Below are 18,374 nucleotides of genomic sequence, written 5' to 3' on the forward strand. Positions count from 1 at the left end.
CTTGCGATTTTCATGCAGCCCCATTCACTTCTATGGGGCCTGCCTTGCGTGAAAAACGCACAAAATAGAGCTTGCTGCGATTTTCACGCAACGCACAAGTGATGCGTGAAAATCACCGCTCATGTGCACAGCCCCATAGAAATGAATGGGTCCGGATTCAGTGCGGGTGCAATACGTTCAACTCACGCATTGCACCCGCGTGGAAAACTCGCCCGTGTGAAAGGGGCCTAAGGGTACTTTCACACTAGCGTTATTCTTTTCCGGCATAGAGTTCCATCAAAAGGGCTCTATGCCGGAAAAGAACCGATCAGGCATATCCCCATGCATTCTGAATGGATAGAAATCTGTTCAGTTTGCATCAGTATGCCTGATCAGTCGCCGGAATGCCCGATCATTATTTCCCATTGACTTGCATTAGTGCCGGATCCGGCATTGCAAAACAACTGAAGGACGGATCCGTCCTTCCGGTCTGCGCATGCACAGCCCGTGAAAACTGTGAAAAAGACTGCAAAGGTCCGCAAAAAGCGCGAACAGGGTGGAATTCTAAAAAAAACAATTTCGCCACAGTTTTATTTTTACAGCGTTCCCTGACCTGTTACTTCCCTTCTCCGGGTCAGTGCGATTATAACAAATACCACAAATGTTTTTTTTGTTTTTTCATTTTAATACAGAAAAAAGTAAAAACTTTAAGGAAACTTTTTTGTTATCTTCATTGCCGTATCCTGACTACCCCATAACTTTTTTGTAGTTATGTGTACGGAGCTTTGTGGGGGCTCAATTTTTCCGGGCTGGTTTGTACTTTCTATTGATACCATTTTGAACTTAAAAGGGATTGCCTTTTTAAGTTTGGTTTTCTTCGGATAAGGCTACATGCACACGACCGTTGTTTTGGTCCGCATCCGAACAGTAGTTTTTGCGGCTTGGATGCGGACCCCTTCACTTCAATGGGGCCACAAAAGATGCGTACAGCACTCCGTGTGCTGTCCGATCCGTTGCTCCATTCCGTGGGGCCGCAAAATAAAATAGAACATGTCCTATTCTTGTCCACAATCGCAGACAATAATAGGCATTTCTATTATGGGTGGCCTATTCCATTCTGTAAAATGCGGAACGCACAAGGGCCGCATGCGTGTTTTGCAGATCCGCAATTTGTGGACCGCAAAACACGACGCGGTCGTGTGAATGTAGCCGCATGGTGTGTATTGACTGGATTTCCTAAAGATTCTTCTGTGGACTTCGTGTGCAGCTTGTGAACACAACCTTAGGACTCTTTCACAGATGTGTGCTTTCCCTGGTCTTCATTGACTTTAATGTATTCACACTTCAGTGGTTTCCCACCGACCGATCATGGATCCATTAAGTTCTGACACCATGGAAGCATGCCCTATCTTGTTCATGATTATGGAAATGGGCCGTTGAATACCATTCCAGGTGCCATCCGTGTTTGGTCCGTAGTTTCCAGGGACTATTGGTATGAGGAATGTGGATGACACACAGACCAGACACTAATGAACCACTGACCATCTTGTCACAGATGTCATCACAGACGCGTGAAAGAGGTTGGACAGGGCCAACTCTACATCAATGCCAAAGTTTCGGAGCTAAGATCCAGCAGCTCCAGCCCCTAGGAGGCAATCAGCAGGAGTAACACAGCAGTGATATTGGCTTAGCTGCTTCGACAGTTTTGTGCTGTGTATAAATGACGAAGATGATGTGTATTTCAGGTCGGGAACAGATCTGAAGATGGCAACTGCTCAGATGCACCGAAGCGCGGTGGTGAGTTTTCATAACCGTATGTGTCATTTCTTATCTAAAATTGCGGAACGGGTGCGCACTCAGTCATACAGTGGTGTGAATGAGCCGTAATTCTTGTCCCTTTGCTGATGGATGGAGACTAGCTGCTATGATGTCTCCCATACACAGCAGACAAGAAGTAGAGGGGATTCTGCTCTCCTATCTCTGTGTCTCACGTCCTGATCGATGTAGATATGAATCTGCAGCATGTCTGTGTGAGTCTCCCTGCTTCTCTCCCAGCTCCACCTCCCTTCTCCATGGGCAGCAGGAAATGTGATCCCTCAGTGCTGCCCGTCTTGTCTCCCAAGATTGATTTAGCTGTGAATTCAGAGAGAGTTATCAGTTTATGGAGGGGAGGACAGGAAATGGGCCTGATAAGTGGAGAAAGAGGCAATTTTCTCTGGTAAGATATATTAAAAGTCGCTTTATTCAGACATTTTTGAAGGCGATGTTCACACAGGGTGACAGCGCAGTGGAGTTTTGACATGGATTGTGCACCACAAAACTACACCAAATCACATTCAAACATAAAGAAAAACATCTGAACAGGAGCCGGAACATGCCGCTGAGTTTCATCTTACGGAAGGCTGTGGATTTCACTTGAAGTCATTGTATAGCGTGAAATCCCTGGTGAATCTGCGGCACAATCCATGGGGACTTACCCTAGTAATTTTCTACTCAAATTGCCAGTTTGTGTATTTGCAGGCAGTGCAGTGAGTGTTGGACTGTCTGGCTCTATGGGATTCATCCATTTTTACTGTACCATTTGGCTGATTTTTTTGTCTTCAGAGCTCGGTGACACTACCTAACCGCATCGCTACAGAGCAGCAGTCTTTGGTTCTTGTGAAGAGGCTGCTGGCCATCTCCGTGTCGTGTGTCACTTACTTGAGGGGCTTATTTCCTGAATATGCATATGGGACAAAATACCTGGAAGGTAAGAACCGTTTTACTCCCCTTTTCCTCAGGGAATCTGTTCCTACAATCATGGACTATTATGTGAAGTAATACAAGAGGAATACTGCAGATAAGGAGTCCGGATCTCTTTTTTTTTTTCCTACTGTCAGCACTTAGAGCTGCGCTGAAATACACAGTGCGGACTCCTGTGCTGTGCTAACATAATGCGCATGCACAGCAGTCCTGACAATGTATTTCAGTGAAGCCCTGAGCACTGACAGCGGGGGGACGGAGGGCAGTAGGAAAAAAAAAATAGTCATTTGGACTCTTTACTTGCAGGACCCCTTGTATAGTGCTGCAGATAATAGTCTAAAGGCCCTTTTACGCAGGCCAAGGATCTTTACGCAGGCAGGAATGCTCGTTATTGATTATGTGGCAGTGCTGATTGATTACCCGATCAATGAGAGTAATAAGCTCGTTAGTGCAGGCACCTAAATCATCGTGCCGACTAAACATCTTCTGCTACTGGCGAACAACGAGTCTGTATTGGGATGAGCGATGGCATCAGTGATCGTTCCTCCCCATACTGTGGAGGAGATCGCTGCATGTAACGGTTCCTTCCCGACAATCGCCTGCTGAATTGTCCCGTGTAAAGCGACCTTAAAAGGGTTTTCCGAGACTTGAGCGCCGCAGCCTTCTCCGTTCTCACCGAGCACATCGCCGTACATTGTATAGCAGCTGTGCTTCTATGGGGCTGAGCTGTGCTCGGGACATGTGACCAATGGACCTGGCCTAGTCACTACTGCGAGCACCAGTACAGTACCTTCTCAAACAGCTGACCGGCGGGGGTCCCGATGTCAGACCTCCACTGATCAGATACTGGTGGCCTAGCCTAAGGATAGGTCATCAGTATTAAAGTCTCGGAGAACCCCTTTAAGATTGTGGTGACAGATTCCCTTTAAATTGTCAATTAATGACAAGTGCACTTACTGTGTATTTTTGTAACAGTTAGGCCTCATGCACACAACTGTTCAGTTTTTTGCTTTGCGGTCCGCAAACCGCGGATCTGCAAAAAACGGAAGCCGTCCTTGAGCCTTCTGCAATTTGCAGGACGGAACAGACAGCCCATTGTAGAAATGCCTATTCTTGTCCGCAAAATGGACAAGAATAGGACATGTTATATTTTTTTTTGTGGGGCCACGGAACGGAGCAACGGATGCGGACAGCACACAGAGTGCTGTCCGCATCTTTTGCGGCCCCATTGAAGTAAATGGGTCCAAACCCGAGCCGTAAAAACTGTGGCTCGGATGCGGACCCAAACGACGGTTGTGTGCATGAGGCCTTAAAGGCATTTTCCAGTTTTTGATATTGATGACCTGTCCTCTGGATAGTTTATCAGTAACATATCAGTGGAGATTGACACTCGTCGCCTCCATTGATCTGCTGTTTGGGAGCTATACGAGGGACGTACCAGGAAGCAGAAGGTTCTGTCTAGTGGCCAGGCCAGTTCCTAGTGAATGGGAGCTGAGCTGGAGTATACCGCCACAGCAACTACACAGTGGGTGGGGCCTTCTGCTTTCAGCTCCGCCCACTGTATAGTTCCTGACATTAGCATCTGCTGCAAACAGGCGATAACGGGAGTGTCGGACCCCCACCAATCTGGTATTAATGACCTCGTTAATATCAAAAAGCTGGAAAACCCCTTTAACTCTGCATCAAGTTCCATGAAGTTATAATTACTATTTAAAGAGCGCAGCTTCCAAGCAGATCAATGAGAAATTGAGATGATTGCCTAACAATTACTTAAAATTGGATCTTTCCCTTGAAATCTGGTTGAATTACTGATGTCATGGCATTTCCATTGACGAGTGGCTTATGATTTCTTAAGGTGACCTTTTCTTTCTTCTCTTACCAGACGTATGTGTAAAGATTCTAAGGGAAGATAAAGGCTGTCCTGGCTCCACCCAGATGGTGAAGTGGTGAGAAATGTGTAGCAGAATCGGACACTTCAAGGGGTTTCTGGCATTATGAGCTGCAGTATTACACTGCCAGATGATCGCTAATGAGCATTCCTGCGAATGCGCATTAGCGATTGTCTGCTGAAAAATCGGGCAGTGTAATACAGGTGTAACTGCTTCAAATCTGGCAAACTCGACCAACTTCCAGGATTACTGCACTTTCATATGTTTCTATGCATAAGCATCCAGCAAAAAACATATATAATGCGTTATATATATATTTTTTTACTATTTTATCCTATGGACACATGTGCCACTGAATGCCTGTGCAGTACAATGGCATGCCTAGGGGCCTTCCATCGGAAGTACACGTCCGGACATCCTCCCAAGGTGTGCCACCAATGGGGGGCTTGAAGGCTACGTGAGCAGAACTTGGTCACTGATTCTTTTGAAGGGACACTATGTAATACCACTCCCATTATCCCCTGCAGCTTAGAAAAGCTGGGCTTGCGACGATCATATTAATACCACATGCAATAAAATATATATATTGTCTTTATGTTGCAGGATTTTGGGCTGTTATGATGCATTACAAAAAAAATATGTAAGTATTATTATTCAGAGTTGCAGTAAAATTTGCCTCAAAATGATTGTTTCAAAGACGCAGAACTAACTAAACGCAGAACCATTTATGGCGTATCATAATGAACATAGATAATGCGTGGCTTCCCTCTGTTCACTGCTATGGGACTTCTGAAATTACGTGCTTGCCTATTCTTGAAAGGCCCATAGCAGTGAATGGAGAGCAAGACACAAAGGCACAGCCGCCCGTCAGTTCACCACTATGGTGCACACTTTGCTTTCGTTTTTCCTCTGGGCCCTGTTCTGGCAGAGGTGGGACTCGCATGTATCTATCTGGCTTTTTTGGCATATCCTATTGTGATGCCATTAGATAGGTTATAAGTATCAGAGTGGTGGGGGTCTGACTCCTCTTGTCCTTGCACGTAATTCAGAAGGGTCCATCGGGCACTGTGTATTCACTGTTCTGCACTCTCCAGGGGGGACACTGTGGTTACCAGCCATGTAACATTTGACACTGTAAATACTACAAGAACATATCCCGTAAGTTAGTGATATGTTGTTCTAATCTGTCCTTTTGCTTTGTACAGCTGAGAATGGTGATATTAGCGGTAAGTGTGGCTTATTACTATGCAGCGTTTGCCTTGGCAATTGTCATTGTGCGCTAGAACACAAAGTCCATTATACATTACATGTACTGCCATACAGATTGTTTACAGCTCACCCTGATGTGTAGAGGCCAGCACTTTCTTTTTTGCCATTCTTTTACCTTTAAAATATTCCCAATTTACATGGTTAATGTGGCTGTCAGAGAAAGCCAAGCCATGTCTACTCTATAGGAGTGGCCACTGGGCCATATAATACTGTGCGGACCTGCTGAGAAGTTCTGGCTCACATACTTTTTTGCAGTTACTTTTATTTCTCATGGTAAGTGCATATGACATAAAGCTGTATTTTACTTTACTTTTAGCTTTACACCGACATTGAAGATCCAAAGGTATGGATTTTAGCACAGACTGTGGTACTGTATTGGCGAAGTGTTTTACAGAACACTATGTGCGGCATTGGAATCGTGAAGCATCTCGTCTGTCAGAGGTGGACCTCGGTGCTCAACACTGGTGCCCTGCAGCGCTGGGGTCCTGCACGGAGTTTGTATGTTCTCCACGTGTTTGTGTGACCTACTGATAGGGATCTTGTGAACCCCATTGGGGACAGTGTGATGACAATATGTCAGCCCTATGTAAAATAATAAAAATACCTCTGATGAAAGGCTGTGACTTATGCCAATGTGTTAGCATGCAGTAGGATACAGCAACTATAAGCTCACGTTGTAAAAAAAAAAGAAAATACTGCACGGTATGTGTCTTAGATTAGAAAGAGTAGTAGACTACGTTACCCAATACAGTGTAGAAATGCTGACACATACTGGGCCAGGACAAAAGGACGCTTTTTTGACATGAAAACATGGGAGAATACCTCTGACTGATTTGAACAGAGCCTGAATGCACTGCGTCTCCCCGACTTTGTCTTTTCCCGCGGCACTAAGGGCTGTATTATTTGGGATTCGCGTCCCCACCTATCCCTTGGTTGAATTTGATGGACGTCTTTTTTCAACCGTATTAACACCAACAGATTATCTGTCCGATAGATGGACAATAATTGGTCAGATAACCTGTCGGGGCAGTACAGCCCTAAGACTCTGCCCATCCTCTCTGTTATACTCTCCTGACTGGTAGAATTATACGCCCGCCTAGTCTGGCAGATGACAGACCGCCACCTTCATGTGTGCAGAATAAAAAGACATGTACAAAGCTGACCCGACTTCAGATGTCAATCCGTGGTTATTTCTTGGTTTCAGACCGTCACTGAATGCTACCAGTTTAAGTTTAGCTACACTCCTAGCGGACCCATTATGGACGTCAGCAGGTAAGTAGCTCTTTAGTCTGATAACCTACCTCTCTATGGTGTTGATAATGACTCCGTTTTCCGATTACATTCAGTTAACTATAATCAGTCACAATGGTAATTATTTCAACATATTTTATAATAAAAGGGGACTTATTTTTTTTTTATCCACATTTGATATTAAAATGAATGTCACGACAAAAAATGTAACCTTTTCTTTTTCAATCCCATGACACGGGGGCTGCGTCGTCCACCAGGAAAAAAAACCATCTATAACTTTTGACACCAGATAAACAAAATACCAAGTCCTTTTCTGTTTCTGATAATGCAAAAATGTCTAATTCGACCCGACGTTCCGATTTCAGGAAATGTGTCTGGAGCACAAGTGGCTGATTTACACAGAACTAGCTATTCAATGTAATGATCTAGACAGCGGGCCCCATGGTGTATAGATAATGTACTTGACTGATGGCTGCGCACACAGGCATATTGTTTTTGCATACAGATCAATTATACCAGCCTGCCCTCTTAATATCTCATCGATTAAAACCGCCTCTTGACATTGTTTTTCGTGTGGAAAGTGAATAGTTCATCTTCCGCTAAGGCTCAAGAGGTGGGCTTTCATCTCCCCACTTAATGGGTGTCAAGGGAAGTGAGCTATAAGGGACGCTAGAACAAAAAGTTAGGTGTCTGAGGCTTCTCAGGTCAGGGCAGCCATGATGGCGACTGCAAAAGAGGGGTGAGTAATTGAAGTTCAAGGGACTAATGGTGACAGAGTTAGGAAAAGCAGCTGGCTGTGGTATATTAGATGGGGTGCAGGATGGGTTTAGTAGGGCAGGTAGATTTTTTTTGATTTGATGGTGGATTTTTATTGCAATGTGTTGGGTTACATGGCCTTGATTCTCAGAACTGCACCCCTATGGTTTGGTGGTGCTCCACTGTCACAGCCGGTGGACTAGGCCTACCACTTGAATGGGCAGCCGATCAGATTGGCCTATGTGGCAGAAGGGGCATGGCCAATCCTTTAGGTGGCTCAGCAACAAAGAGCGGTGTGAGATTTTTAGGCAGACCCATAGTAAAAAGTATTTAGAAGTGCACTTAAATGGGGTTGCTCTCTTTTTAGTGAGGTGCATGATACCTAATAAAAGAATCATACTCACCTGCTGACGCTATCCAGTCCTGCACCCAGACTCCCATTTAGCAATTTTCCAGTCCCCAGCTTATTTACGGACAAGGTTACGTGCGGCACTGCAGCCAGTGACCGGCCTCAGCAGTGTTGTGCCCCCAAGTGGCCATTGCTGTGTCACAGGGTATGGAATCTAAAATAGGCCAATGACCAAGCTATGCTCCTTCTTGTGCACCAGTCTTTATATACATGTAGCAGAGCTGAGTTTGACATCGCGATACTGAGATCATCCGTCAGTCCTAAGAAACCAATAAAAGCCCATTCATCACTTTTGCATTGGAGAGAGCACAGCGCGGCCCACATATGCTGATCCGCACCCTCTACAAGCGATCGGATGATTTCACTGGAAATCCTTTCATCTTCTGTGCATCCACAATGTTCTTTGTTTTTTTACATGACTGATGGCAATGTTGCTTTGTAGAAGTTAGTGTTTCAGCCATGTTACCTGTGAAACGACATCATACGCTGTACAATAAACCTGCTCCTATCATATTCTTTGTTTGCAGCAATAAAGGAAGCATTGCTTCCGTCTGCACAGATTTGAGGACATCCAGCATCCTGCTGGTCCGCAAACTGTACATTTTGATGCAGAATTTGGGTCCTCTGCCAAACGATGTCTTTCTGACTATGAAGCTGTTTTATTACGATGAAGGTAAATTCTAGTAATGGATTCAATGCTGCCGCTACATGCTAAGTTCATGTTATGGTTATCATACAAGTGTACTTGTATAAGCGTGTGCGCCAATCTGTATTACAGCTATAAGGCTACTTTCACACTAGCGTTCGATCGGATCCGTTCTGAACGGATCCGCTCATATTAATGCAGACGGTGGCTCCGTTCAGTACGGATCCGTCTGCACTATATTGGCAAAAAATGGCTAAGTGTGAAATTAGCCTGAGCGGATCCGTCCAGACTTTTACATTGAAAGTCAATGGGGGACGGATCCGTTTGAAGATTGAGCCATATTGTGGCATCTTCAAACGGATCCGTCCCCATTGACTTACATTGTAAGTCTGGACGGATCCGCACGGCCAGGCGGACACCCGAACGCTGCAAGCAGCGTTCAGGTGTCCGCCTGCTGAGCGGAGCGGAGGCTGAACGCCGCCAGACTGATGCATTCTGAGCGGATCCGCATCCATTCAGACTGCATCAGGGCTGGACGGAAGCGTTCGGGTCCGCTCATGAGCCCCTTCAAACGGAGCTCACGAGCAGACAGCCGAACGCTAGTGTGAAACTAGCCTAAGGTGTACGTAATATCCAACCTACCTTGATTTCATACAGTTTTTTTTTTGACCTGTCAGATTTTGTATGAATGTGACAAAAACAATTGTGGCATCCTCAATTTGACTCTGTATGTATTGGAGCAATGCTACTAGGAGAAAATTCTTCATATGCAATGGAGCCTATGCGAATCCATACTAAGGAGACATACCACCTCTTCATTCACTGCCGTACAGACTCAGACGGCTCTATGACATAAGCATATACACATTCCCCTCCATAGGAATTCTTCTCCCCACTTTAGGACTCTCATGTTCCTTAGAAAAGCACTGGATAAATAACCTAATAGAATTTAAGTTGCATCTTATACTTTTTCTTCTTTTTGCCATTTTCAGTTACACCAATGGACTATCATCCTCCCGGCTTCAAAGAAGGGACCTGTGACGGCATGATGTTTGAAGGGGAACCCATGTATCTAAAAGTGGGGGAGGTGGCTACACCTTTTCATAACTTAAAAGTAAGGGTGACCACAGAAAAAGACAGGATGGAAAACCTTGAAAAGAACATCCTAAAGAATGTAGAGCACAAAACTCCCATGCCAGCCATCAGGATGGACGTGGACGAAGCTCAAGATACAGGCAGTTTTGTAAGTTTAAGGGTCCATTCACACGTCCGCAACTGTTTTGTGGTTCGCAAATTGCGGATCCGCACAACACGGACACCGGCCATGTGCGTTCTGCATTTTGCGGACTGCACATGGCCGGCACTATGATAGAAATGCCTTTTTTTGTCCGTGGCTGCGTACAAGAATAGGACATGTTCTATTTTTTTGCGGCGCCGCAGAACGGAAGTTCTGATGCGGACAACACATGGTGTGCTGTCCGCATCTTTTGCAGCCCCATTTGAAATGAATGGGTCCGAACCCGTTCCACAAAATTGCGGAACGGATTGCGAACGTGTGAATAGACCCTAACAAGGAGATGCATCAAGTACAGAAAGCCTTAAATGGGGTTTTCCGAGATTTTACTACTGATGGATGACCTGTCCTCTGGATAGGTCATCGGTATCTGATCGGTGGGGGTCCGACACCCGGGATCCCCACTGATCAGCTCTTTGAGAAGGCAGCGGCGATCACAGCAGCGCTGTGGCCTTCTCTCAGCTGTTACTAGACGGAGTGACAACATGTCACGTGGCCTAGGAGCAGCTCAGTCCTATTCAAGTGAATGGGGATGAGCTGTGATACCGAGCAGAGACACTATACAAGGTACGGCGCTGTGTTTGGTGAGCATAGAGAAGCCCTCTCAAACAGCTGATCGGTGGGAGTCCCAGGGGTCAGACCCCACCGATCAGATACTGATGACCTATCCTGAGGACTGGTCATCAGTATTAAAAATCTCGGAAAACCCTTTTGAAGCAGGCACTACAGCTGGTATTCAACTACAACTCCCAGTGTACTCTATTCACTTCTATGAGAATTTCAACAACAGCTGAACAAGTGCGCATGCTGGGAATTGTAGTATCATAAGTGTCAGAAGTCTGGCAGTCAGATAGGAGAGAATGGGAGTGTTTAGTCCTTGCCTGGCAAAAATGACAATTACCAGAGGAACTGAGGAGGTGTTATGTAGTCTGGTGAGGACTGGGCACTATATAAAGCTACTGTCCTATGCAGAGTAAGGGCTCATGCACACGACCGTATGCCCTCCGAGACATGCGGTCTGTGAGCGGGCCATATGTCCCAGAGCGGCATACATAGTGCGTACCGGAGCGCACAGCATCATAGATTACTATGATGCTGTGCGCATCGGGCCGCCCGCGGGACTATTGTCTCGCACTCATATGATATTAGCCCTGCGGGCGGCACGATGCGCCCAGTATCATAGTAACCTATGATGCTGTGCGCTCCGGTACGCACGATGTATGCCGCTCCGGGACATATGGCCCGTTCACAGACCGCATGTCGGTCGTGTGCATGAGCCCCAAGTTGTGGCCGTGTGCTGTCCACGGTCTCACCTATCCATTGGCTTTAATGTTTGTATTCACAAATCAGTGGTTCCATGGTGACACCCCGGAAGCATACCCCATTGACAGACCGCTCACACACATTATAATCTATGGGCCTGGACACAACATGGACAGCATACATTTTCTGTCAGTGGTTATCACGGACCATTGGTAGGAGATGGTCTGGAAACTGATTGTCAGCCTAGCAGTTTACGTGGAATAAGGATGACACACAGACCAAACATGGATCCTTCATGGACACAGATGAACCACGGATATCATCATGGACGTGTGAAAGAGACCTCTTTATATTCAGGGTAACCCAGGGCACCACATGGCATTGTCTGGGCACCCAGAGCATCATCTTCCAGTTAGTCTGTATTTTTTATTCTAATGTAATCTGAGCTGTCGTCATTTCAGGTTTATTAATAGACTGCATTTGGCAATTGTATTTTAATTGAGCCCCACATTTACTCAAAGCTGCATTTCTGCGACTTAAATACTCCAACCTGGTTATTATCTTCCTGGTGCTGCCCTGAAATTAGATTTCTGAAGCTCATTCTGTTCTGCTAAACAAAAAGCAAAATCAATAAACCCAAATGAAATCTGTTACAGGAAGAATAAACTGCTGTATTTTCTTTTTACCTCCATAAAGGATGAGCCACTTCACGAGCCTTCAGTTGATTTTGAGAAAAACAACATTGCAGATTTGAAGGTGGACGGTAAGAGGCACAAAGTGGATAAATATCAGCGCTGTCTGTTCGGTTATTAGTAGGCCGGGGTCGTTCTGTGCCGAGACTTAGGAATTCATATAAGCTGTATGAGGTAGACTTCATGTTCATTGATTAGTTGACGTTTCCACTGCTGGATTTTGGGGGTTGTCAGTATAATGTGACATTGGCCGACGAACTAGTGCAGTCATTTGTATGCTTGGAAAACCAGTATAAGGGCTCATGCACACAAACATAGGTTCCGTTTTTTTTTTTGTGAGGCCAGTATGCTGAAGCATTCATTTCAGTGTGGCAGCAAAAAAACAGAAATGACTCCATGTGCTTTCTGTATGCCCACAAGCCTGTTCTGGAAAAAAATACAACACGTCCTATTCTTGTCCATTTTGCAGACAAGGACAGGCATTGTTACAATGGATCTGCAAAAAAAAAAAACGGACGTCACAAAATACATACGGTCATGGGCATGAGCCCTAATGTGCATATAAGGCTCTTGGGCCGAGTTCTGCATTGACAGGCAGATATTGTCACTTACCGGACCTACCTCCAGCAGCGCTCTGCCTCTCCTCCTGATACCACGGCTGTCCGAATCCTTGAAGCAGGTGATTGACAAGGAACTGCTTGGGGATTCATTATGGGGAAAATCTATACTTCCTTGCAGAAGTTAAAGGGGTTGTCTGGGGTTATTTTTTATTTTCTTTCAAATTTAACCCACAGCCAGCGGTACCTGTGGAGAAATCCATACTGACCTTCCTCCCAGCAGTCCGTTCCGGTTCCCAGGACTGTTCCTGTACTTCCGATCCCCGCATGGATGGGGTCACATGAGCCACTGCAGCCAGTGACAGTCCAATGTGGTGCTTCACCCAGCAGTGAGGTGACACATGGGGACACGTCAGCTGTAGTGGCAGAGGTTGACAGGTAAGACCAGAAGTCCATTGAAGGGAACCTGGGAGCCAGAACGGGGAGCGGGTGATTATAGGTTTCTCAGCAGGTACTGCTGGCTAGGGGGAGGCAAGTTTAAAAAACAAAACTTGGACAATCCCTTTAATAGTGAAGAACGCATAATCACTTAGCCCTCGCTGGTTTAGTCTGCATTCGTCGAACTGGGGCTTAGAGGATTCACTGCCGCGTCCAGCACCAGATATATTTCACTTGAATGGGAAAAAGACACATTTATTCCATTTAGATAGGTCTCCCCCTTTATTATCATGTCTACTAGAAGTATGGCATTCTGCTGTACACGGTGAGGAGATGCAGCCATTTCCTGAGTGCTGATCTGCAGGAATGCCCCTTCGATATGCCGCATAACATATCAATCTGCACACGCATCACAACTGCGACATAACCTCGTTGTGTGGTCGTACCCTTAGGCCTCTTTCACACGAGCGTCATGTTTTTTGCCCGGATAAGATGCGGGTGCGTTGCATGATTTTTCCGCGCAAGTGCAAAACATTGTAATGCGTTTTGCACGCGCGTGAGAAAAATCGTCATGTTTGGGTTAGGTGTTGTGTAGATTGAATTATTTTCCCTTATAACATAGTTAGAAGGGAAAATAATAGCATTCTTAATACAGAATGCATAGTACAATAAGGCTGGAGGGGTTAAAAAAGAATAATAATAATTTAACTCACCTTAATCCACTTGATTGCGCAGCCGGCTTCTCTTCTGTCTTCTTCTTTGCTGTGCACAGGACCTTTAATGACGTCACTGTGCTCATCACATGGTCCGATCACGTGGTTCATCACCATGGTAAGGGACCATGCGATTTGACCATGTGATGAGACGTCACCACAGGTCCTTAGCCGGCAGCTCAACATTACAGAAGAAGACAGAGATCCGCAACTACGCGATCAAGTGGACTCGGTGAGTTAATTTTTTTTATTTTTAACCCCTCCATCACTATTTTACTTTGCATTCTGTATTCAGAATGCTATTATTTTTCCTTATAACCATGTTATAAGGGAAAATAATACAGATCGGGTCCCCAGCCCGATCGTCACCTAGCAACCGTGCGTGAAAATCGCACCGCATCCGCACTTGCTTGCGGATGCTTGCGATTTTCACGCGGCCCCATTCACTTCTATTGGGCCTGCGTTGCGGTAAAAAACGCAGAATATAGAGCATGCTGCGATTTTCACGCAACGCACAAGTGATGCGTGAAAATCACAGCTCATGTGCACAGCCCCATAGAAATGAATGGGTCAGGATTTAGTGCGGGTGCAATGCGCTCACCTCACGTTAGTGTTGTGCTGAGATAGGGCAGATCTCTATTGAGAAGCTGCAGAGAGATCCTATGACTGCTTCTGCCTAGCTGTGCTTTTCAGAACCAGACAGGCAGCTTCTTCAGGCCTTACAATAAATGGCAGCAGTAGATGAACATATATTTGCTAGAATGACAGTTTAAAAAAAAAAGTATATATAATACAATAAAAAGGTTAAAAACAATTGCATGCTGCCATAAATTAAAGTGAAAGATGTAGGAATGAACGCCACACGTAGTGGTGTGAACAGCAGTGGCTACTTTCCGTTCTAAAGCAATGACTTCCATTTCTTTACCTGATAGACTAGCGCAGCAAGCTGTGCTGTCCTGCCTAGCAGGGAAAAAAAGATTTCCGATGGAAAGGAGGTTTTCTGATGCCAAACTGATAAGATTTGTTATCAAAAGAATATTATTGAAATCAATGGAGCCTCGGAGGGAAACATCTCTTTAGACTTTTCTGTGAAGACAACAGAATAATGTGTCCTGTATCTTTTCAGAACTCAACCTTGCTTGTCAAGAGGATGAAGACATGAAGCCTGAGAACCCAGCTAGTCAGAAGTCACAGGTACGTGAGCCCTTCCTATTTATAATACCTACTGACAGTAGTCACCCGATACGCCCAAAGAATCAGTGTAATGGGTGGGAGTGCCCCTGCTTTACATAATACGCTATAAATGACTTGACATTAGTAAGGGCTGTTTCACACGTCTGTGAATCACGGACAGCACATGTACCCATTGATTTTAATGTGTTTATTTACTCAGCCGTGATTTTCCACTGACTAACAGACGTGCACTATTTTGGTCCTTGATGAGGGCGAACCACTCTTACTAAAGTCTACAGGTCCGTGAAACCACTCATACAACATGGATGTCTTCCGAGTGCTGTCAGTGTTTTTCATGGACCATTGGTAAGATATTCAAGAAAAAGGCAGCAGTCGAGGCTCACCTGGTCACGGTCTAAGATGGAGGCACGGATAATCGCCAGGAACTCATGAGTAAGGATCTGAATTTGTTGATCTGTAACGCGTAGACCTGGTGTACATGTCCGGATTTTAGCACGTTTTTTCATTAAAGCATTTATATGGTCGTCTGGAAGCTGGATTTCCTTTTTTCTTATATTGGTAAGATATTGCTCCGCCTCGCAGTGTCTGTGGAATAGGGATACCAGATACACAGACCAAACATCTTCATAGATGACCTCTGACCATCTTGTCACAGATGTTATGACAGATCCAGACGTGTGAATGAGTCCTAACCATGAGGACCTCTCGTACAGGTGTGCTTTATTTTTCTCGCCCATTCCATTGGGGGACACAGACCATGGGTATAGCTTAGGTCATTACTAGGAGGAGACACTATGCAAATAAAAAAAAACAGCTCCTCCTCCACTGGCTATACCCCCATGCTCCAACAGGAGGACCTCAGTTTTAGCTTAGTGTCGGATAAGGAGGCTTGTCCCTGTAGTTTTTTCTTCTCCTGTTTGGTTTTTTCTAAACAGAGGACGCAGGGTCGCATGGTGCGTCCCTGGCTACCTCCTTTTCCCCCCAGAAGATAAGTGGAACCGGGCTCGACCTGCAGCTCCGGTGGCCTTCCAGATCTGGGGTCACCTAGTCCTGCCCTCTATCCAGTGCACTGCCACTCTTTGTGCCAGATGACTGAAGAGGTGACCCCATGCTGGTCCGGAACAGAGGGTGAAGACTGCAGGACTCAGATAAGTACATCGGCTCTCCTGCAGCTTCCCCTCCCCCCGTGCTCACACTGTGACACGGTTGTTTAGGGCTTACCTGTGAGAGGGCCGGCTGGTTGAGAGGGAGGAGGGATTCCTTCTTGTCCCCTGTATCCTGGTGGTGTGCGCAATTTTTGGAGCCGGGGTCTGCCTTTTCTCATAGTCCCGCGCGTGCGATTTTTTTCCCCACGATTTCTGTGACGCGACTTGGGGGCGGAGCCTATTCTGCTTTGCATCAGCGCCTCTCCACGCTTGACTGCTACTCCAGCTCCTCACAGGTCATGGTAGGACTGATAGTGTTCTGCAAAACTTTAGGAGACCCTGACTCCGGGATTGCCGCCATCATGCCAAGACCTGGGGCCTCCCAAAAATCGAAAGCGACACCTCAGGTTCCACTGGGATCCTGTAAGGTCTGCTGCTTGCCACTATCGGTTACAGGCTCCTGTGACTCTTGCCTTGCCTCGGGACAGGATCATCCACCGCCTCCTCCTCCTCCACCAAACCAGCCCAGTCCCTCCTCCGCCCCTTCGGAGCCCGCGGAGCCCTCCTGGGCCTCTGCCATAGCTAGGGCGGCCGCGGACTTGGCCCAAGTCTCACGCGCGGCCATGGCCTTTATGGAACGCATGGCAGCCACTGATCCTCCGCCTGCGGTTAGCACCGCTCCACCTCCCGGTGCCCCCCACGGAGGACGCTCGACCGCTAAGAGGCAGCGTACGCAGCAACATCCCTCATCGGATGACTCTGCTTCCCCCCCCTCGCCTGGAGGGGTGTTCAGCCTCTCCCTCTCGCAGGGATTACAGGTCTGAAGGGGAAAGGTCCGGCTCGGACGAGGACACGGAGCCGGAACCCTCACCTAAGCTCTCCACAATGGTGGCAGACTTGGTCACGGCGGTACGTGACACCTTTGACATCCAGGGGGAACCTCCTTCTACTAGTAGCTAGGAATTCCCCCTCTTCCACTCCAGAAAACCGGAGGCTGTCACATTCCCCATTCATGGAGAGTTCGCCAAGGTAATTTCTAAGGCTTGGCAACGCCCTAATCACCGTTTTTCTGCTACAAGGCGCATGGATACTCTTTATCCTTTCCCGGCAGATAACGTGCAGCAGTGGTCTTCTCCTCCTAAGGTCGACCCGCCGGTGGCCAGATTGGCTAAGAATATGGCAATACCAGTCCTGGACGGGTCCTCCCTACAGGACTCCGTTGACAGGCGTCTGGACTCTCTTTCCAAAGCCATCTTCTCTCTGGTGGACGCTCTGGTGTTTCCGTGGCAAGACTTCGCACTCCTCTATGTCTTCCCACCATTGCCTCTACTCCCAAAGGTTCTTCGCAGGGTCGCGGCAGAAGGAATCCTGACCATCCTCATCGCCCCCGATTGGCCTCGCCGCGCCTGGTTCTCAGAGGTCACTCGGATGCTGGCGGACGTTCCGTGGCCTCTTCCTCTCAGGGAGGACCTACTGTCTCAAGGACCTCTCTTCCACCAGAATTTACAACCACTTTGTTTAATGGCGTGGCTGTTGAGACCACCATCTTGAAGAAGAGGGGCTTCTCAGACTCTGTCGTGAAGACCATGATCAAAGCCAGGAAACCAGCTTCCTCCCGGATATACTATCGTACCTGGAAGGCCTTTATTGCCTTTTGTGAGAAGATTTTTTCCCCTTCATTTCTCCGTTCCGGTGGTCCTCTCCTTTCTCCAGTCGGGTCTTGAGATGGGAATGTCCCTGAGCTCTCTGAAGGGTCAGGTCTCCGCTCTGGCCATTTTCTTTTAGCGCTCTCTGGCTCTGCTAGGTCCGGTGAGGACCTTTCTGCAGGGGGTGGAGCATTCGGTCCCTCCGTATGTCCCTCCTCTGCCCCCCTGGGATTTGAACCTGGTTCTGTCTTCTCTCCAGACGGCTCCTTTTGAGCCCCTGAGGGACATTTCCCTGAGTTTTCTCACCTGGAAGGTGGTCTTTTTGGTGGCCATCACCTCTATCAGGAGGGTATAGGAGCTGACCGCCCTTTCCTCTAAGGAGCCCTTTTTGGTCTTCCACAAGGACAAGGTGGTACTGCGCCCTGTCCCTTCCTTTTTGCCCAAGGTGGTCTCCGCCTTCCACCTTAATGAGGACATAGTCCTGCCATCCT

General features: G+C 46.9%; 1 protein-coding gene across 1 annotated transcript; it reads left to right on the forward strand.

Annotated features, from left to right (window-relative positions):
• The first annotated feature begins 1,743 nt into the window (after positions 1 to 1,743).
• Positions 1,744 to 15,297, forward strand: HORMAD1 (HORMA domain containing 1). Its single transcript, XM_044271398.1, has 12 exons — positions 1,744 to 1,776; positions 2,584 to 2,728; positions 4,604 to 4,667; positions 5,214 to 5,250; positions 5,816 to 5,836; positions 6,196 to 6,222; positions 7,084 to 7,151; positions 8,823 to 8,968; positions 9,934 to 10,184; positions 12,195 to 12,261; positions 15,025 to 15,092; positions 15,292 to 15,297. Exons 1-12 carry the CDS (start codon positions 1,744 to 1,746, stop codon positions 15,295 to 15,297), a joined length of 933 nt encoding a protein of 310 aa, XP_044127333.1.
• The last annotated feature ends 3,077 nt before the right edge of the window (positions 15,298 to 18,374 follow it).

Source organism: Bufo gargarizans, chromosome 11 (genome assembly GCF_014858855.1).
Source record: "Bufo gargarizans isolate SCDJY-AF-19 chromosome 11, ASM1485885v1, whole genome shotgun sequence".
In the NCBI taxonomy this organism is placed as follows: Eukaryota; Metazoa; Chordata; class Amphibia; order Anura; family Bufonidae; genus Bufo; species Bufo gargarizans.